Source organism: Molothrus ater, chromosome 20, assembly GCF_012460135.2.
Source record: "Molothrus ater isolate BHLD 08-10-18 breed brown headed cowbird chromosome 20, BPBGC_Mater_1.1, whole genome shotgun sequence".
Taxonomy (NCBI): domain Eukaryota; kingdom Metazoa; phylum Chordata; class Aves; order Passeriformes; family Icteridae; genus Molothrus; species Molothrus ater.
The window spans coordinates 9,006,342-9,028,363 of record NC_050497.2 but is presented as its reverse complement, the minus strand read 5'-3'; the positions used below and the strand labels follow the sequence as shown (position 1 = coordinate 9,028,363).

Genomic DNA, 22,022 nt, shown 5'->3' with positions numbered 1-22,022 from the left:
ACCCTGTGCAACAACCCAGATTAAACTGATAAAGCACAAAATCATGTTTTGTTCAAAGCATAGGATCAGACTGGCTTGGGTCAGAAGGGACATTAAAGCCCCACTACATTCCACCCCCTGCCATGGGCAGGGACAACTTCTGCTGTCCCAGACTGCTCCAAACCCTGCCCAGCCTGGCCTTGGACCCTGCCAGGGATCCAGGGGCAGCCACAGCTTCTCTGGGAAATGTTGGATAACAAGGATAAGGAAAAGGAAAGCCGGGGCCTTCACTCACTTGTGCAAATTGAGAGGGGTTGTAGAACGGTACCGCCCCTGCTGAAGGTGCCCCCGAGGGTGGAACAGCAGCAGGCTGGGAAGAGAAAACACTGAAGTTAGACAAGAGCAGAGAGGAACTCCAGTGCCTCTCAAATGTGGTCTGCTAAGTTATACAGAGCAAATATTCACAGGAATAATGCCAACAACATGGAGAGCGCAGCCTATTGGAACAACTCCAGAGTGCTGGTACAGTTTGCATCCAGATCTAGAACAGGGCTGGCTTAATGTAGGAATTGGCCAAACAGTGGCACATGCATCAACTGCAAATAGCTCTGCAGGTCCAAAGCATGCAAAACCAACACAAGACACCAGTGCAACTCCACTCAATTAGTACCTTCTGCCTTTGTTAGTACACACCTCAGGACTTGCCCCAAAATAAACATTCTATGTCAGGTTTTGCTTTATTAAGAAATATCAGAAAGGTTTGTGTCACCCCTTTGTGGTGACCCCACAGCTCTGGAACTTCCAGCAGAGATGAAGCATTCCTTTAATTCCTACAGGGACTTTTGCAAATGGTTTATTACCAGTTTGAGACTGGCAGCAGCAGAACGACCAAGTTTTGCTTGTATTGAGACTTTTTAGGAGGTTGGTTTGGTTTTGTTGGAGGATGTTTGTTTTTTTTTTGTTTAAAATCAACTGATTTCTTTAGTATCCCAGAAATAAAACGATGAAATTATGTGAATCTCAGGAACATAAATAAAAAGCATGCCTGGATTACATGCACTCCCATAAATACACAAAACTGAAGACCCTGTTTGAGTGTAAAAAGGAACACTACATCATGATCTACTTTTAATGACAATTCTGTGAAATGAGGGGGAAATGACTAAAAGTAGCATTAGTATTTGAGCAAATGCAAAATAAAGAGGGGAAAGGGGTAAGTAAATAAGTTAACATAAATGAGAATGGCCAGCCACATGTACCTGATTAAAATGCTGGCTTACTTCACGTGATAATGAACTCATTGAACTAGAGCGCGAAAGCTACAAAACAGCAAGAACACACAAATACAAAAAAACACAAATAAAAAAAGTCGTCATGCATGTCACTGCCTCAAGCTTTCAGTTGTTTTATTTCATTGTCAAAGTCTCACTGCCAAAGGTTAAACCAACTTCAAGTTAAAAAAACAAAAAACAAAAAACAAACGTAAAGCCAGAAGTTAGTTTAAATCAAAAGGACTTCTTAAAGCACAAAATTATGTAGGTATAGAAAACATTTAGTAGGAACAAAGGTCACGTTACTCTGCCTGGCACACAGCACTTGCTCTCCTTGTCTTGCATTTAATATTAGTGAAATTATATGCATGCAGGGAGGCAAGAAGAGACCCTTCAACTGCTACTGATATTTTACTCTTTACTTTTAAAAAGGCTTTTAAAAGTACTTATATAGGAAAAGGAGATCACAGAATGTAGGACACGGAGGCTGAACTTCTCATATGGGCTTAGAGGTCTTTTCTGTACAATTCTGAAGGCAGTCATATCACATCTTGCCTACTTATCAGCAACTGAATCAGTTACTGCTTGTTTTAAATGGCCCATTGTAAGACCACTACAATTAACTGTAAAAGTCATTAATTAAATTGCATCAAGCCTTACCTCGCCTGACTGGGAGCCATCAGGGTTAGGAACAGGAAGTCCAGATCCAGGAGGAAGGGCTGCAGGGTTTAAGTACTGAAGGAAAACAAGGCACTTCTGTTTATCATCATTACTACGAGGCTATTCCACATTTCCCTTAGAGATCCCACCGGGGCAGAACAATGTTACAGCAAATCAGGCATTTGTAACCTGCAGTGAAAGGCTCTTCCCATGTTCTCAGCCCCTTTCCTGCACCCATGGAAGCTGCAGCCCTGTCAAATTAGGAAATGCAACCTCCCACCTCCATTTTCACTTGTATTTCTCTTCTGTTCTTTAGGTACAACGTTAAACCACAAACATCATGCTTCATGGACTGTGGCTGTCAAACTGCTGCTCAGAATCCTGAGGGGTTTGAATCAGAACTTTGGGTTCTGCCTACAAGATACTCCTTGGAACCCACCTCTGGTTCCACAGCTGCATCAGGGTCTGTGTTGGTTTGGTTTGCAGCTGCTGTGTGCTCTGCTGCTCCACTCCCCTCCACGGGCTGGGATTCCCCTGGAACTACAGAGAAAATGGGATTTAACCAAACACACCCCATAAATAGCCATAAAACCTCCCCACAATCCTATGCACACACCTGAGTTTGGAACAAAGACGTTGGCAGGAATGGGCATGGGTGCCAGGGGGGCAAACAGGTCTGATGGTGCAGGAACAGCACCACTTGCCTTGGTTCCTCCTGGATTCAGGACATCCACATAACGGGCTCTGCTTCCAGCTAAACCACAAACATGCAGAAAAACAGAAAGAACCCTTGTGTTTATCATGCCTGTGTCTACTCTGAACAGCTGGCTGGTTAAAGCATCCTTCAGGATCAGGAAATAACACCCCAGGGATACAAACAGTAATACTCAAGTCATGGTGCTGTGACAGCAGTGCAGGAGCTGGGCACGAGCAAAGCCAGCAATAGCCACAGCTCCACTGAGCTGCCAATGTTCCCAAACAAGCCAGGGAATGTCAGAACTTCTGCCTTCATATTTTATGCAGGAGAAAGTCTTCAAATATCAGTGCTGGCTGTTACCTGCTCTCCTGGAGAACACATTGACAGAGGCACCAGGTGGGCCTCCAGGCCCAGGGGGAGCAGCCTGAGCAGCTTTAGGAAATCCTGTTGGAGGTGGTGGAGGAGGTTTACTCTGCAAGGAGACAAAAAAATTCCAATCACATCATTGTCTGATGTAGCAGATTTTAATCCAGATTCAGTAAAAAGCAGCTCTTAAGAGACAATCACAGACTAAAGAAAGTTGTGTGCCAAGTACAAATTTTTGTTTTCCACTTGGAGAAATCATGAGAACTCAGATTTTTACCTCTTCTTCTGGTTCATCCAGATTAACCCAACGTTGTTTCTGCTCATCCCAAACAATCTAAAAGAAAATCACAGTCAAAAACAAAGAGCTCAAAGCAAGCTGCTAAAGAAGTTTAAAATAACTGTAACTTTTTTTTTTTAAAGCTGGTCTTAGAATAAGAGTAATCCTCAAAGTTTTACAATCATCTGTTACTCATCAAAACAATGTTAATTTGTCATCCAGGAGAACATTAGGGACAAATTCAAGTATATAAAGGTTTTTGTGACTCTTGGGGCCTTACTGATTTATTCTTGTCATCTGGCAGGTGAGCCTCATTCTTTCCTTTTCCCATCAGCCAGCGAAACCAGGTGCCACCAGTCTAAAAACAAATCAAATCTTCTTAGTTAATTCTCTCCCTCTCGGTCAATTCTTGTCTCACTTTACAGGCAAGTTAAAACAAACTTTCATGCAACAACACATTTTCTGTCAGGGACTTCAACTCTGAGCCCAGAGTTGCAACGAATAAGTAGAAATAATTTAGTCAGGATTTCTTAACTACAGAGAACCAGGAGTTACCACATTTACTAACAAATCTCCTCCAGCTGTAGGTACCTTTCTAACAAAGTTTACCTTTCTGGGTGCTGCCTCCTTTTTTGTTTCTTTTTTAGTGTCTTTCCCTGCAGGAGCAGAGGGGGGAGGAGAGGGTTGCTTTGCTGCAGAGTTGGATTGTAGTAAACCCCATAGATTTAGGAAAAGCACCATGGAGGATATGAACAATAGGAATGCTGAAACAGCAAAAGAAAATTCCTGTTTTCTTGTCCTCCACCCCTTAACCTACCTCTGTAACCCTATAAGGCAATGTCATGTTAACCCCTTACCCATTGGTCAAGCTTGGATCCTTTCCAACCCTATAAAAGAAGCATACTGTACCCCATTAGTTGAGAAAGAAGAAGAGCAGAGACCCTTCACGGACCTCCCCAAATAAAGCCATCTTCGTGGAACAGCCTGCGCCTTCTCCTTCTCCTCTCTCTCCGTCTGCTGCAGCCTCAAGCCCAGGGCACCACTACCTAGCAAGCAGAGCTGAAATCCTGAGAGCTTGCAATCACTATAGAGCTGATAATCACCATGCTTGCTAGATGGTAGCCCTGTGGTCTTGGCATGAGCGAGCGAGCTTCGGGCACCCGGTCCCTACCCAGGGACTGAGCTCCTGAGCCCTAGTGCTCTGCATTATGATAAGGCCAAATAAGAGGCTTTATTAAAGTGGCAGCCCAACGACTTCGGATTCGGACCCCCCCCCAGAGGCGATATCCGTCGGTTGAGCAACGAAGCCCCCCTGGGGTTTTCTGTGATTGCCTGTTCGGGAAGCCGCTCCTTCTGTGAAGGGACTTTTCGTTTTAGAAAATCCTTTCCCCAGGAGGGTCAGTTCGACACTCAAAACTTACATCTGAACGACAGAAAGTTCCGAGGAGAACTGACGCAGCAGACCCCTTCCACAGATCTTGGACCCCAGGAATTGTAAGTATTAGCTAATATTGCGCGCATAACTTTGGGGCTCTAAAACTTTTTTTTTCGGGTTTTTTTTCTTTTTTTTTTTCACGTTTTTTCTGCTGGAAGGGCTAACCATTAACATGGGTAAAATTTTTAGTACTTTAAAACTAAGTAAAACTGAGAGAGAGATATATTCAACTATTTTAGAAATCTTATCTGCTAACAACTTCTCCTTTTCTAAAGGCAAGCTCTCAAAAACTAATCTTAAAAAATTTGTAACTTGGATTATTTCGCAATACCCTGATACTGATAAGAAAGCAGTCATTGAAAATTCGTTTTGGGATATGATCGGGAACACAATATATATCTCCCAAACAAACCAGGATTTCTCTGTAACTAACTATTTGCCTTTATTCCATATAATAACTAAAACCGTTGAAAGATTTAACAGAGAAAAAATCTTGCAGGGCTTAACAGATACTTCCTCTTCAAATAGTAACAAGATCGATAAGGACTCAGAGGAATGTCACTTGCATATCTCACACCACCCCTTCGGTCCTAAAGTCCCTCTCGCCTCCGTTACTCCTAAAGCAGAGGTTACGCTGCCCACCCCAGTTCCCCCCCCCACATCCTCCACCCTTGCGGGACCTGCGCTGCCCAACTCCGCGAATCCTATCTTATCTGTAACTCCACACATCCCCCCTACCCCTGGCTCGGCTTCCTCCTTGCTTCCGGTCCCGGGGGTCCCTTTTCCTGCCTCTGCCGCCCCCTCCACCCCTGCGTCGGCTCTTCCCCCCGCTGCTGGGTACCCCCCCACCCCTGCGCTGATGTCCCCCACCATCCCTCCCGCCGCCGCGCCCGCCGCCCCCGCTCCCCCCGCCCCAGCTCCGACCGGCCCGGCCCCTCCCGTGGGCTCCCCGAGCCACACCCTCACCGCTCCCGAGGCCTTGTCCATCCCCGCCCCCTCCCCCTGCTCCCTGCCTGCCACAGCAGGGACACCTCACACAAGCACAGTCCCAGACACCCCCCACGGTGCTACCCCCCCCCACCCGGTCCTGTGCGTGCTGTGCTGCCATCCCAGCTCCAGTGGCACCTCCCCCCAGCCAGGTCATGCCATGTCTCCCCCCCCAGCCATTGAAACCTTTGAAAAACGCTTCTAAACGAAAAAAGCGCAAGTCACGGATAGCAACCCTCCCTCAGTCCTCCTCAGAGGACCAGAGCTCTTGCAGTGAATCTGATTCTGATACGATCCACACGGATCCATGGGCTCGTATTAAAGTAGAAGCGACAAAGGCTGGAGACTGGGAGCTGGCACAGAAGATTAATGCTTTCCCAGTAGAATATAAGCAAGGACGGAATGGTGGTGAGTCCGCTATAAAGACGTGGAAAGCTAACTCCAATAAGGAACTAGTGCAATTAAGAAATATAGCCAAAGAACATGGGCGAAGCTCACATATTTTTAGAAATTTCTTAGAAGCCATGTTCTCAGCACATGTCTTACTTCCCCACGATGTAAAAAATATTTCACACTGCCTCCTGTCCCCAGCAGAATATTTGTTATGGGACAGGCATTGGAAAAGACATTTAAAAACGCTATCAGATTCATATTCTGCGGATGCTAATAAGACGAATTTTACAGTAGCCCAACTAGCTGGTGAAGGTGACTTACAGAAACCAGCAGACCAATTGGAAACCTTGAATAAAGAGGCACTGCAGGACATCGCTCTTGCAGCAAAAAACCTCTTTACTTCTCGTGCATGATGAGTCAATGCCAACAATGCATTTTTCTGCTATTAAACAAGGGACAGATGAAAGTTTTATCAAATTTGTGGACAGACTTAGAGATGCTTTGGAGAAACAGATCGAGAGCACAGAGGCAAAGAAGGAACTCTTATGTAAACTTGCCTTGTGTAACTCTAATGAAAAATGCAAAGCCATTTTGAGGTCTCTACCCATGGATACAGACCCCACCATAGAGCAAATGCTGGAATGCTGTACACGTCACACGTCCACGGAAAATACAGTGGCCCAAGCAGTTGCTAAAGGTATTGCTGAAGGAGTTTCTGGTGCATATGCAGTAATAGCTTCTAAAGACCAACCTAAATGCTATCACTGTGGAGATCTTGGACATTATATAAAGGACTGCCCAGAGAGATCACACCCCCGATACCACCGTAACAATTACCAAAGACCCCAGAATCAGCAGCGCTACCAGCAGCATTCGGGAAACTTCTTGCCCCGCCCGGTCGAGCCCCGGGCGCTGACAACAAATCAAAGGCCACCCAGACCCAACCCCGCACCAGCCCAGGATGTTCCGGACCACAAGAAGAGGATCCAACCCACGGGGCAACCCAGATGGGAACCTGCCGTCAACTGGTAACTGCTTTGTCCATTGACTTTAATAACGAGAATGTTCACCGTGTTCCCACAGGCAAATATGCGCCAAAAGGTGGTCCTTCGCATATTTTAATTATAGGTGACTCTCTTAATAGCCCAAAGGAGATCTTCGTTGTTCCAGAAGTGCTGACAGTGCAGCCAGGACAAGAGATTCTCGTCCAGGTATGCTGCATAGACTCACCATTTTTTCTTTCAAAGGGAACTCCAATAGCACAAGCCTTTTTACTCCCAAAGGATCACAGGGAACAGATTCCTCTCAACCCTACAGCTATGTGGGCACAAGTTGTGGGACCATCCAAGCCTACCATCGAGTGCGGCCTCACCTGCAAAGGCGAGAAGACCCACCTACCAGGGATGCTGGACACTGGTGCTGATGTGACCATCATTGCCCGCTCAGAATGGCCAGCACACTGGGATCTACAACCTGTTGCAGGCATGATTTCAGGGATTGGTGGAGCCACAGTGTCCATGAGAAGCAAGAACAACATCCTTGTGGAAGGGCCTGAAGGCAAGCTGGCAACCATTCGTCCATTTGTAGTAAGGGCCCCCATCACCCTTTGGGGCAGAGACGTTCTATCCCAGTGGGGAGCTTCCCTACGTATTCCCACTCAGGATTTCTAATTGGGGTCACTGAAGTAAGCGCGCTGCCAGAAACACCTCGTCTCACCTGGAAAAGTCACAAGCCACTCTGGATTGAACAGTGGCCCCTCAATAAAGTCAAACTGCGCGCCCTAAACACCCTCGTGGAAGAACAGCTCGCAAAAGGCCACATAGTGGAGTCCAACAGCCCTTGGAACTCTCCAGTCTTCGTTCTACCAAAGCCTGGGACAAACAGGTGGAGGCTCCTCCACGACCTTCGCAGAATCAACGAGGCCATCGAGGACATGGGCCCCCTCCAGCCTGGCCTGCCCTCCCCATCGATGCTGCCTAGAGACTGGATACTTGCTATCATAGACATTAAGGACTGTTTCTTCAGCATTCCTCTGCACCCTGAGGATGCTCCACGGTTTGCTTTTTCCGTTCCCTCTCTTAACAAGGAGGCCCCGCTCAAAAGATATCATTGGCGTTATCTTCCTCAAGGACTAAAAAACAGCCCCACTATTTGCCAGTGGTACGTGGCTCACATCCTGTCTCCCATTCGGAAATCATTCCCCGATGCTATCATCCATCACTACATGGATGACATCCTGGTGTGTGCTTCAGACAAAGCTTACTTGGACAATACAGTTAAAAAGACTATTGAAACCATAGAAAAGGCAGGAATGGAGATTCGTGAGGATAAAATCCAGTACACCAAGCCATGGACTTACCTTGGAGTCCAGATCCGGGAAAGGACCATCGTACCTCAGCAGCTCACCATAAATGACGACCCAAAAACCCTCAGGGACTTACACAGCCTGTGTGGATCCATCAACTGGGTACGTCCACTGCTAGGAATTACAACAGAGGACCTTGCTCCCTTGTTCAACCTTCTTCGCGGACCTAAGGACCTGGACTCTCCCTGCACTCTCACAGAAGAAGCCAGAGGTGCCATCACTAAAGTCCAGGAAGCCCTGTCTTCATGCAAAGCCCATCGCTTCGAGCCCAGTCTGCCTTTCAAGTTCATCATCCTGGGAAAAGCACCTCGATTCCATGGACTGATATTCCAATGGGACTCACAGCTTCGAGACCCTTTGTTGATACTGGAATGGATCTTTACAAATAGCCAGCCCACAAAGACACTTACCACCTACCAGGAGGTCATAGCACATTTAATAAAAAAGGCAAGGACTCGCCTTCGATCTCTTTCAGGTTGTGAGTTCGAATGCATATACTTACCAATAACTCTTACAGACTTTGAGGATTTGATCCAGACCAATGAAAGCCTCCAGTTTGCCCTGGATAGCTACACGGGCCAAATTTCAGTTAAGATCCCAAAACACAAACTCTTTAACCCTGATGTAACCTTCCATTTGATTCCAAAACAAATCCAAAGTAGAAAACCTCTCAAGGCTCTAACACTCTTTACAGATGGCTCAGGGTCTTCCCACAAGTCGGTGGTTACATGGAGAGACCCCCAAACACAAGATTGGCACTCTGACATACAGATAGTGGAGGGATCTCCACAGATCGCAGAATTAGCAGCCATTGTCAGAGCCTTTGAAAAGTTTGAAAATGAGCCTTTCAATCTGGTTACAGATTCAGCTTATGTCGCTGGGATAGCGATGAGAGCAGAACATGCTCTTCTCAAAGAGGTCTCTAATCCAAAGTTGTACCAACTGCTCTCTAAATTAATATCCCTAATCTCCCACAGAAAGCAACCTTACCATATAATGCATGTGAGGTCACACACAGACCTCCCAGGTTTTGTTGCAGAAGGCAACAGAAAAGCGGATGCATTAGCAATGGCAGCAGAAACTGCTAATGTTCCTAACATCTTTGCCCAGGCAAAGTTGTCACACGCGTTTTTTCATCAAAATATACCTGCCCTTATGAGAATGTTTAAGCTCTCAAAGGATCAGGCAAAGGCTATCGTGGCTACGTGTCCGAACTGTCAGAACTATCAGATACCATCCATGGGGATGGGAGTCAATCCCCGAGGTCTGAATAGCTGCCAGCTGTGGCAGACAGATGTAACTCACTTCGCACCTTTTGGAAGATCAAAATACGTGCATGTATCGGTCGACACGTTTTCAGGAGCAGTATTTGCATCATCACATGCAGGAGAAAATACCATGCACACAATAAAACACTTTCTCCTTGCTTTTGCCGCCCTGGGTGTACCAAAAGAGATTAAAACAGATAATGGACCAGCCTACACTTCCTGCAAGTTAAAGGAGTTCTTCAGTGAATGGGGAATAGCACACAAGACCGGCATACCTGTAAACCCCACAGGACAATCCATCGTGGAAAGGACACATCAAACCCTCAAAAGAGTCCTTGATCAACAAAACAGAGACATGAGAATCACATCTCCAGTGGAAAGACTTTGCAAGGCTCTCTACGTCATCAACTTCCTGAACTGTACAGCATCAGAGCCTGACCCACCAATACTTCGCCACTTTGCAAATACCACCCAAGCAAAGCTCACTGAGAAACCACCTGTGCTCGTGAAGGACCCTGAAACACACCAAATTTCTGGGCCTCACCAGTTGATTACCTGGGGTAGAGGATATGCGTGCGTGCTACTACCATCCGGTCCGAGGTGGTACCCCGGAAAAAACATAAAGCCATACCTAGGCACTGAGAACACTACTCCTGCAAACGGGGACAAGAACGCTCCAGAGGCAAACACAAGACCACCTCAAAACCAAACCAGCTCTGCCTGGAGACGAAGACGTCGCCGAATACCCACAAACACAAGAACAGACCACCCCATTACAAGACAGCAGACAAAACTGAAAAGCTAAACAACAGTCTGCTGCATCAGACCATAGATAGCCTTAACACAAAAGTGTTCTCTGAACTATATGTTGTTACACTGGGTTTTTTTTGTATTTAAAGAAAGAAAAAAGAAAAAAAAAAAAAAAAAGAAACACCGTTATTCCCCATCCCTAATCTTTTAAAACCCCTTAACCTTCTACCCACTCCTCCTCCCATAGTGTAGCTTAGAAATTAAAAGAAAAAGGGGGGGAGGAGGGGAACAAGAAAAGAACAAGGCAGAAAACCCTCTCATCATAAAGATAACAAATTCTGCTTATATTCCCTATCAGAAGCCCTATTCCTGCCCAAAGATGAAAAATATCTCCGTTGCTGCTGTCCTCATTGCTGCCTGGATGTTCTTCACCGTACCGCATGCCTTCGGCTGGATTAGCCCACAGCCTAGCCATAATGTTTGGGTAACCTTAGCAAAAACATTAAAACAGGACAACATGTGCTTGTCCATGGGAAGCATTGATAACCCACTTTCCACATGTCTAGTAGGAATTCCCTTTGTAGCAGATGACTGGCCTGTCTATAACTCAGAGATTCTCCGCACCACAGGTAAGAGACCCAATGTGGTTGATACTTGGGACGAGTGGACAAAAATTCTGCCAGATGCTCGAGAGGAACCCCAAGAATTAGATCTGTTGGGGTCCTCCAAGGCCACATACTGCGTCAAATTTTACTTTAGACGTCCAAAAAACAATTGGCCAGAAATTGACCAGAACAAAAACACATATCGAAAAGAGATATCACCAATTAACAAAGCCTATAACTCTCACGATTAGTGCAATTACACGGCTCGTGTGATTTCTGTGTCCTCTCTCCATCCCAAAGTATTACCCAAGGGAATGTTTCTCATCTGTGGTGACAGAGTATGGGCTGGGATCCCCTCCCGACTCCAGGGAGGTCCCTGTACCCTTGGAAAACTTTCTACCCTTACACCAAACATCACCCTGTTACATAATTGGAAAAAAGAAAGCGAATCAAAACGACAAAAAAGGTCCTATACTGAATTTGATGAAAATTGTGATCCTAAATTATACGATTGGAACAAACCAAAAAAGATTGCTGTCTCCCTGTTTTTACCCTGGGTAGCTGCAGCTAAAGCCCTCGGTGAAATCAATCACCTTGGGTGCTGGCTCAGTAAACAAGCTAACGCTACATCTGCAGCCTTGAGTGATCTCTTAAAGGAAGAAGAAACCACAAGACAGGCTTCGCTCCAAAATCGAGCAGCAATCGACTTCCTGCTGCTTGCCCATGGACACGGCTGTGAAGACTTCGAAGGGATGTGCTGCTTCAACCTCTCTTCACGCTCGGAATCCATCCATGCGAACATCCAGAAACTGAAAGATCTCGTGAAGGACTTGAAAGTAGAAAGAATCCCAGACTGGGTCAATGAACTTTTTGGGCAATGGGGATTAACAGGATGGGCTGCATCCTTGATTAAGGGAATGTTGTTGATTCTCCTTGTAGTTGTTATTGTGTTAGCTATGTTCTCGTGCCTTGTTCACTGTTTCAAAAGAACTATAGCGAATGCCTTTTTTGTAAAAACAGAAAGTGGAGTTGTAGTAAACCCCATAGATTTAGGAAAAGCACCATGGAGGATATGAACAATAGGAATGCTGAAACAGCAAAAGAAAATTCCTGTTTTCTTGTCCTCCACCCCTTAACCTACCTCTGTAACCCTATAAGGCAATGTCATGTTAACCCCTTACCCATTGGTCAAGCTTGGATCCTTTCCAACCCTATAAAAGAAGCATACTGTACCCCATTAGTTGAGAAAGAAGAAGAGCAGAGACCCTTCACGGACCTCCCCAAATAAAGCCATCTTCGTGGAACAGCCTGCGCCTTCTCCTTCTCCTCTCTCTCCGTCTGCTGCAGCCTCAAGCCCAGGGCACCACTACCTAGCAAGCAGAGCTGAAATCCTGAGAGCTTGCAATCACTATAGAGCTGATAATCACCATGCTTGCTAGATGGTAGCCCTGTGGTCTTGGCATGAGCGAGCGAGCTTCGGGCACCCGGTCCCTACCCAGGGACTGAGCTCCTGAGCCCTAGTGCTCTGCATTATGATAAGGCCAAATAAGAGGCTTTATTATTGGATCTCTCTCGTCCCACAGAATGAGCAGAGGACTCCGAGGTTGTTCGGGACCTTCGCCCGTAGCCCTGGGTGACAAATACACAGGAAAGCAAAAGTTGTCACTGCTGCAGTGATGGATCACATTCCACCTTGCTAAAAGACAACCCTTCTTTGAAAAATCCATAAACAGAACAGACCTAAAAGTTCATACAAAATAAACCTAAAGATGGATCTTTGTCCTGCTGCCTGGTTGGATATAAAGCCAGGACATCAATGCATAATAAACAAGCAGATAAATATCTGACACAGCATTAATTTTTTATCAAGATTTTGCACACAAAGACATTTAATCTGGTTCTTTGGGGACATCTAAAAAGCAAGCTTCAAGTCTTGCTGAAGAGCAATACACAGTCCCAAATCCTCTTGTGTTTGCACTGTGCTGCAATGCAGCTGAAGAAATGTGTGAAATAACAATACCATGTTAGCCATCCTGCCATAGAAATCATCCTCTCTCTGCTCAGGGAAGGAGTTTTGTGAAGGAGACTCTGGGGCAATTCTCTGCATTCCTTAAAAAAAATAATTATATTATGTTAGCAGGGACACACCAACCAAAAAACCAAAATAAACACCAAAACCCCCAAACCCCACAATAGTTTTAAGGCAAAAGTTTTCACAGTTATGAGTTTTGTGCTAGGGAGAACATGGTTTCTTAAAGAATGAGAGCTGCAATTGCTGTGATTTTTTTTCTCTTGTCTGGGTTTGTGTTTGTTCTAAACAGGCCAGAGCAGGCTGAGGGACTTAACCATCAGGATGGAGCAATTAGAAGTTCCTCACATCTCCAACTCTAAACAAACTTAAGTTTCCTTTACTCCACATGTGTCAGGCTCTACTGCCACAGAGTTAAAACTTATCAGGGTCCTAGAAAGTCATGTCCAGAGGCAGAAATCCCTGATATCCCTTGGAAACAGAACTGCCAATCTCACTGCACTCAGGGATCACCTGTCAAGGTCTAAATCATCACCTGCTGAGTCTGAGCTCTCTTTTAAAGTAGGCCAACAAAGCAGGATGAAGACTACAACTTTCTACAGATGTTTCCATACCATTACATGGTGCTTTTAAATTTCATTACCCAAAACATGACTATTTTTAAAATACTGAGGTATTTTGAATTATTCCCTGAAACACTTCATTCCCTTTCTAAGGAAGGAAAGCTGTTTATTAAGATCCCAGACCTGTTTCCAGGTTTGTCTGCTCTTCTGGCTGTGGTTCCATTTCTTGTGGTGGCCCTCCTGGGGGTAGTGTTGTCCCTAAATATAGTGGGGATGGTTCAGTTCCATATGGATTTGAAAACCCTTGAGGTGCAAAGCCAGGTCCTGGGCCAAGAGGCTGAGGAGCCACTGGGTAGAAGGGGACACTTCCCTGGTCACCAGGAGGAATCATGGCAGCTGAGCCATCAAGGACAGCCTGAGGTACTGCAGCATGAAAAAACAAACAAACAAACCAGAATTAAAATTAGGCAGAAATTCCAGTGTGAACCTTTTACCCTATGAATGATACAATGCAGAAGTGAAATCTCCCTGCTCCAACCAGCCCCTTAAGTGGTTTCTTGTATCAGAAACCCAAACCCTTTGTTTTCTCCCTCTCTCTCTCTCTCATAAAGGATATGAAACACCAACCTGAAGGCATCAGCTGCACGCTCTGCATCTGTTGAGCCATATTGGGTAACAAGGATGCCAGCAAAGGATTTTCAGCACCTGGCCCCACGTCACGGCCTCCTCCCCCATCACACTGACTGGCACGGTCCAGCTCAGAGCTGGGAGTGCTGCATTCATAGGGAGGGGGGGTGGACCTGTCTGTGTTATAGGCTATTGCACCCTCCTGCAGGAAAAAACAAGATATTGTTAACTCATCTCTACCAGACAATCAGTTCAGAAGCAAGGGAACACAAAGCAAAGGAAATCTTAGGTGTGAAAACGGTTTTTTAGTGTTCAGTCAAAGAAAAACGAGTTGTCAGTCATTTATAAGCCAAGATCAAGCAATAATCTAAAGGGTTGAAACACAGTTCATTAGCTCAGGGTTCCAATTTCTAACACATCTCTTTAAACAGACAATAACTATTTCCAGTGTTATAATCTAGCAACACCAATCCACACATGAGATATTTTCATGGCAAGCAGATCCCCTTATTACTGCAGCCTAATGAGTTTTGCAGTTCTCCTTGCATTATGGTATTAAGAAAAACCTGTCTCTCATAACTTTCATTATTCTGTATTGAATCTCAGGGCACTGAAGTGTGGTAAATTCACTTGGTTTACACCATAGCATTTGCCATTTAGGACATTAATATATTAGGTCACTTCCCATGTTTCTGTGATTAGCAGTGTAAACAAAAGCATTTAAAAAACTGGATTTACACTAATCCTTTATACAGAATAATTCATGCTGAAAAGCACACACCATACCTTGATCTGTCCATCCACATGTCGAAGCGTCACCAACCAGGGGGGTTCAATAAAAGATTCCTGTTCTGGCTTTTCTTTGATCTGAGGGTCAAACAGGCGCAGCTGGGAGGACATCTGTGGAAAGGAACCATTGCCAAGTGTGAGTTCATCAGCCACAGCTTCCCACCTACAATATCCAGCCACAAACACTTCATTCTTCCTCATGTTACCTGGATTAGCTGGCCAATCAGCACAGGGGAATAGTAATGTGGATCTTTGAGGACAGTTCTGGAAATCACTTCACAGTAGTGGAAAGCCTGGGCAGCAAGGCCCATCTCAGCCAGCCGACAGGCATAGATGAACTTGAAAACCTGGGGAGGCAACAGGACAAATAAAACAAGTGATCGCAACACTCTGGGTGGTAACAAATAAAAGGCAGTCTGACATTTCAGCTGAAAGCTCAGATATTTCATTATCCCATCCAAAATTAAAGGAAAAAGCATTCAATTCATTTCTTCCACCTAATGAATCCATTGGAAGTTGCCTATTTATCTACAGCTAGTGCCAGCATATTCTGCTGGACTTTTCTTCTGGAATACAGAATTACAATTTATTGTTAAAATTCAGAAGTTCAGGATGTAGAGATGAAAAAAATGAAAATGAAATGACTACAGGAAAACAGCTATATGGCATTACTATCCATGAACATTTCATGTTAAAACAGAGAAAATATTTGCCCCACTGACTACAGAACATGAGAGATTAAAAGCATGACATCTGCCAAAAAAGAAACCAAACCAAAACAGGAACTGCTCCTCACCTGGAAATTGGGCAAGCAGCCAGGCTGACTTCCTAGTGACTGTGCATACTCATAGGCTTCTGTTCTTTGAATGGCTTCATTGGTGGCAAACTTTAAAAATGGCAAGCTGTTTCAAACAGGAGAAGAAAAATATAATTTGAGCTGACAAACACAGAACTGTCACTGTCAGACACACAGCTCTGTTAGACACAAAATAACTTCTGCAAGACAGGACACCAAACAGTTATCTCAACACCAGCTAGTGAGGATAAGGGGAACAGTGCAATTCAGTCTTTCAAACTTTCATTTTTGCATTGAGAAAGTTGGGCTTTAAAAAAAAGAAAGTCAAACCTGTGATTTGATCCAATTAGGACAAGCTTTGTTGTCTTCCTTGTGTAAACTCCAAACCCAACTTGGGCCATAAGGTAACAAAAATGAGCAGCATCCAGCAGGCCTTTAGAAGCTGTAGAGAAATAATGGACAGAGCTCAGGATATTCCAGTGGCAAATTCAGTGTCCTTCCTGTATTGTTTGGCTTTGCATTCAAATGCCTTCACAATAGAGACAAGCCCATATAGAACTGCTCCACTTTATATTTTATAAAGAAATTGCCTGTTTTCAAAAAAATAGGCTGAGCAATCAAAGTTTTTCCTTCAGTCACCACCCTTCATTTCCCCAAGAGTTACCAAGAGTGTCTCCCATGGTCGCAATGGTCCTGGATTCCAAGTCCACATTATTGGTCAAGTTGGATAACACCATTGCTAGATGAGGCCTCCAGTCTCCCCATTTCTCATCTCCACAGCACTAAAATTAGAAGAATTTAGTCAAATCAGTGACTGGAGCTCTGCATGGTTAAAGTGTTTCAACCTTAAAAGGACCAGACCAACTTCTCTGACATTCTGGGAAGGATTTCTGTTGGGAACTCCACTCCTCCCTACAGCTCCCAGTGAATCTTACCGTGGATGCAGCTGGCATCCTCCCAGACATGAGCTGGTAAACAGTCTGCAGAGGGTCATTAATTGGGAGACTGTTGGCAAATCTACAGAGACGTTGCAGAGAAAAACAAAACACAGACGTGGGGTAAGCAGTTAAAATGTACTTCAACTCTCAGTGGCAATTAATCTAACCTAGCCCAAGAGAAGGAAGTGCTGTGTGAAAATACTGCACTGAAGAGGAAATTACCCAGTGGGTGATGTTCAAAAGTAAAATGTTATCAGTAAAATATTAACAAAATTGACAGTTGAGTTTTTGCAGTTTTTTTCCAAGCAAGGCCACAGATGACATTGTTCAAATACTCCTTAAATGGATCAAGTGGCAGAGAACAACTTCTCAGGTCTAAATTTATACCCAGAAGATCCCAGAATAAAAAGTAATAATTAACAAATAAATACAGGTAAAATTAAAGCACACATCTTGCATTAACTACTATGGATAACCCATGATTTTGAATTCTCCACCTCATTAGCAGAACAGGCAGCCAAATTTCACTAATCAAAAAGCAACCCAGTACCTGGTCATCACTCTTGCATGTGTCCTGCTGTCCATTTTGCTGGCAAGGAGCAGAGCATGACCCCACAAGCCATGCTTCATGGCAGACTCCAAAGCATCCTAATAAACACACAAATTAGTTTCCTGGGAATAGCTTCACATATTACTCATAAAAACCAGTTTTACAGTAGTGATTTGTGATCAAATCAAAGTATGTTTAGATAAAAGCTAACACACTGTAATTTTGCTTTAGATTATGAGCTGTAGGGTATAAATTTCTGTATCAGAGTAATACAGTGCCATGAAATATTGCATGCACTACAAAAATAAGTAGCAGCACAGGCACTCACTTTCTTACGGCCATAAAGCAGCAACTCCCTGAATCTCTCAGTCTCCTTCTCAAAACTGTCAACGGTGGTTACAAGGTTATCAGTGAGAAAAGAGAGCTGGGCTTCACCAGATTCCTCTTCCACTTGTTCCAAAGCCTCATTATTGAAATCAATCAAATTTGCCTCATTAGGGGACTTCCCAGGAAGCCACACTGTTTTGTGATCTCGGAGCAGAAGTTCAGCCAGGTCTGTTCCCACAACGGTCTGTGTGTGTGGAGAGGAAACAAAAATTGAGAAATTTGTTATTTCAACACTGCCTGCATTTTATTTGGCACTTCAACAGCAATATCTGAACATCAGCACCTCTGAGCAGCTGAGGGTGAGTGCCCAGTTTACACATTCCTTCAGTCTGTGACATATCCCAAGATCAATGACTAGAACACAAATTCCAGATCTCTGCACAAAAACTATTTGTGTACAACACACTTTAGGACAGATAAAAACTCCAGCAGTGAGACATACCCCATTCTGCCTGCACAACAGTACAATAAAGTCCCAAAGAAGACTTGCAGATTCTTTGTCAATTAAATTTTCATTCTTAAAGCATTGTGCAGCTTTACTTTGTGCAAAATTAATAACATCCACTTTATGGGTCTCATCCCTGGAAAAAAAAAAAAGAAAAAAGTTTTTAATGAGACAAATGTAAACATTCAGGTCATTATTTGTAATTACTCTGAGGAATAATTTTAAAGCTCATGTATTATTTAGGCAGGTGAAAAGCCACAAATATTTCAAGTCAGTTTAAATCCTGTAATTTGCAATGAAGAAATAATTTCTGAAAGTAGGAAAATTATTTTTGAAAACTGTAGGGACATACTTAGCAAGTGGACCAGGAAAGGCTCTCATCTCTTCTTGCTCTGGAGAATGTTGTAACATAGTCTGAAACACAAATATAATCCATAAGAAATTCTTGTAACTCTAAATTTTGCTTTTTACTGATAAAACCCCCAGAGCTGAACATGACCCATCATGTAATTAAGCCCCTTAAGCAAAATTTAAAGGGTGATTTTGTCACAACCTGCATAAGGACGATGAATTATGAAATCTACTTTAATGCAATTACTCTGTACATCGTCCTGAACAAAATTATAAGGAGCTGGATGATCTCATCATGACTAAGTCATCTCTCAGAGGAAAGGAACTTTTAAATTTACTGTTTTACTTATGATTACAGCCCAAACATACAAAGATACATGCACTGACATAAAAAGAAGAGAAATCAGGAAGTTATAGATTCAAGTTCCCTATTTCCCTTCCAAAAAAAAAGACCTTTATTCCATTACTTCCCATTTTTCCTTCTAAACTTTACCTCCATGCTGTGGATTTCAACCAGAGCTGGCTGACCCTCAGAAGGCAGGTTTGGCAGTGCTTTTATTAAGAAGCCCCCAGGCCCAAACCTGGCACAGATATGAGGCACTGAAAATTTCTCAGGTGTTGAGGGCCTTAAAGGTGCTGAAACGGGGAGAAAAGATAAAATAAGAACAGGTAACCTGCCCTGCAGCTACGCAAACTTGCTGATGCATTTTACCCAATTCAATAATCCTGCAGTGTTAGTGGAAAACACCCTGTTACTGAATTTGCCTGAACTTTCTAAGAAACAATCAGTTCCTTTATAATCCCAAAGTCCCAAACCTGAAGATTTGCAATAACTAAACCCCAGAACTTTAAAATCTTGTTATTTTTTTTCAGTGCAGGGGTTTTGATAGTATCAGACACATTCCTGTCATCTCTGTACAAACACATAACACATCTTCAAAGAGCCAAACAGACATCACCACCTTGGCAAAGCTTTTCCAGAGGAAGTGTTTTGTATCTCTAGCAAGGTTTTCCCTCCCTCCCCTTGCTCCATACCTTGTTCCACAGCTGACCAGGCTGTTTCAGCAGGGTAGCCATAGTCTGGGAAGGGCTGCTGTCCATCAAAGCTGGGCTCATACCCTCCGTAGGGATAATCTGCGTGCACTGCCTGTGCAGGGGGTTCGTAGGCAGTGAGATCGTGATTGCTCCTGTACAGCTGGCTCTAGGCAGGGCACATCAGCCAGGTTAGCTGGGGTTACACTCAGCAAGCAGCACTGCACACACACAGCCTTGCAGAAAGCCCCCCTGTGTGACCCTTCTGTGATAATTAATCATTTTGTCTTCTCCCCCAATGTTTTTACCATCGTTTGATCTGTTCACATCCAAGCATGTTCAGTTCTCTCACAACAGAATTTCTACGTGCTCGTGTGAAAAGTTAAGATTACAGCACCAGTTCTGTTACCAACAACTGTGGGCCAGAATGAATGCTCACCTCTGCTGTAACAGACAGAAAATCCCAACTGAAAAACCCCAACAAATGTCAAATGACAGCAGGTGCCTAAAGATTAATGCCCAAATGATTTCCAATACTGCTTCAAACACTACTGAATTAATTGGAATTTGGACTGGAAAAGTACCTAAACTTCCAAGTAACATGATGAACCAAGTACAGGTGAAATGACCCATTACATGAGCAAAAACTGTACCTCAAAAATTAGCCAAATATTTTCTGAGCTTTTCATGTATCTGTATTTGTGGTGTAAGTAGATGAGTAGTCAGTTAGCTTTGGTTTTTGCTTTTAAAGTCAAAATAACATCATATTAATATGAGTTAGTCCTTTAATACATCCCAAGTTCAGTAACACAGCCAAACTTGTGATGAGAAAAATGACATGACTCAAAGCCAGGCAAAGTGTCCACTACAGCCAAGCACAGGGAAGGCAATGTTCTCACAAACAGCATATGGATTCAGTAGAGGAAATTTTCCATTTCTGTGTGTGTGTGTGGGGCAACTTGCACAGCTGAGTGCTGAAACCTCTCTTTGCAGGAGAACTCCTGCAAAGTTCTCCTAAGAGCTGTGACAAGCATTAAGTTCAAAACTACATCACAAAACAGCCTCTGCTTATGAACGTTTTCAAAAAAACCAAAATTTTCATTCCCCGTGCTAAGCCCTGAAATATTTTCTTATTAGGAAACAAGAAAGCCACCCGCAGCAGAGCAGGTGGCGGGCTGTGTGTGCAGCTGGAGCTCACCTGCTGGGAGCGGGAGCTGAAGCTGCTGCGGTGGCTGTGCACGCTGCGGGAGCTGCGCAGGCTGTGGCCCGAGTGCTCGCTGTGCACGCTGCGCCGCTCAAACTCGTCCCCGTACGGATCCCGCGCCGGCTCCGCCTCGTCGTCAAAGCTCCCGGTGAAACGGGGGTCGTACCTCCAGTTGTCCTCGTATCGCTCGTTCCTGAGGGACACACACACACAGCAGGAGTGAGCTCAGGCACCCTCGGGGCTGAGGCAGGAAAGCTGGACTGTCGCTGACATCGTTTATGGCAAATCCTTTCCTTAGGATTTTTCCTCCCGAGAAGCTGAGAGGCCTCAGGAACAAAATGTAACCAATGGTTATCTGCTGCTGTGGGATGCAACAGGTGCATCTGGGATTGGGCTCATGTGGTTGTTTTTAATTAATGGCCAATCACAGTCTGCTGGCCTTTGTTACCATTCTTTCTTTTTCTATTCTTAGCTAGCCTTCCGATGAAATCCTTTCTTCTATTCCTTTAGTATAGTTTTAATGTAGTATATATCATAAAATAATAAATCAAGCCTTCTGAAACATGGAGTCAGATCCTCGTCTCTTCCCTCATCCTCGGACCCCTGTGAACACGGTCACACTGGACTTTGGTGCAGTTTGTGTGGGGGATCCCCGGGGAGCCCCCTAAGCTGTGTGCTCACTGGTAGCAGCAGGCAGGCAAGGAGACTCCACACAGCTTCTGGAGGAGCTGATTAGATGAGGGTTTATTGGAGGTCCCACCCCCGGTGGGACCATCCTCATATCCACATACAGAAACAACCAATGGCCCTCAACCTTCATAAAAAACAGCAAATTCTGAAAATCATCACGACGCCCTAATCGATCTCCCAGCACCATCAAATATCTCCAGATGATGAAATTTCGGATCTCTATCAGGGGTTTGCTTGGTTTCTGAGAGAGAAGGGGGAGAGAGGGAGAGCCTAGGGAGAAAAGGGCCAAGAGAGGTTTGGTCTCCCCAGCACAGCCTAACAGGGAGATTCAAAGTGGGTGCAGAATGAGACTTGGGCCAATGGGATTACAGATCCATGATCCTCCCCCTGCAGTATCACAGGCTTGGAATAAACCCTACATTTTCGAGGGGTGAGACAGAGAACACCATTTAACTAAAATGTAACACCACAGGACCTGCTCCAGAAGGGCTCTTAAATCTGCCTACACAGAGGTTGTTGTTACAGTAAACAAACTGACATTCCTTCACGGAGTTCATCCAGATTATTC

The 22,022-nt window shown here is 44.4% G+C and overlaps 1 protein-coding gene across 4 annotated transcripts in view; it reads right to left on the bottom strand.

Moving 5' to 3' along the window:
• SEC16A (SEC16 homolog A, endoplasmic reticulum export factor) overlaps positions 1–22,022 on the bottom strand; it is a 35,947-nt gene that overhangs the window by 1,787 nt on the left and 12,138 nt on the right. For 2 of the 4 annotated variants that reach the window (XM_036393695.2, XM_036393696.2), the window contains exons 6-31: positions 20,759–20,957; positions 19,564–19,729; positions 19,022–19,164; positions 18,530–18,591; positions 18,175–18,313; positions 17,674–17,916; positions 17,346–17,443; positions 16,793–16,874; positions 16,522–16,639; positions 16,188–16,299; positions 15,858–15,963; positions 15,268–15,408; positions 15,059–15,172; positions 14,273–14,474; positions 13,829–14,068; positions 13,074–13,162; positions 12,621–12,682; positions 3,860–3,956; positions 3,531–3,608; positions 3,251–3,307; positions 2,968–3,079; positions 2,527–2,664; positions 2,350–2,450; positions 1,911–1,985; positions 1,239–1,298; positions 275–349 (exon numbers count right to left, since the gene is read on the bottom strand). In XM_036393695.2, the coding sequence (XP_036249588.1) occupies positions 275–349; positions 1,239–1,298; positions 1,911–1,985; positions 2,350–2,450; positions 2,527–2,664; positions 2,968–3,079; positions 3,251–3,307; positions 3,531–3,608; positions 3,860–3,956; positions 12,621–12,682; positions 13,074–13,162; positions 13,829–14,068; positions 14,273–14,474; positions 15,059–15,172; positions 15,268–15,408; positions 15,858–15,963; positions 16,188–16,299; positions 16,522–16,639; positions 16,793–16,874; positions 17,346–17,443; positions 17,674–17,916; positions 18,175–18,313; positions 18,530–18,591; positions 19,022–19,164; positions 19,564–19,729; positions 20,759–20,957 (3,109 nt within the window). The remainder of the gene's footprint in view (positions 1–274; positions 350–1,238; positions 1,299–1,910; positions 1,986–2,349; positions 2,451–2,526; positions 2,665–2,967; positions 3,080–3,250; positions 3,308–3,530; positions 3,609–3,859; positions 3,957–12,620; positions 12,683–13,073; positions 13,163–13,828; positions 14,069–14,272; positions 14,475–15,058; positions 15,173–15,267; positions 15,409–15,857; positions 15,964–16,187; positions 16,300–16,521; positions 16,640–16,792; positions 16,875–17,345; positions 17,444–17,673; positions 17,917–18,174; positions 18,314–18,529; positions 18,592–19,021; positions 19,165–19,563; positions 19,730–20,758; positions 20,958–22,022) is intronic. The other 2 variants (XM_036393697.2, XM_036393698.2) reach the window with 2 other exon arrangements.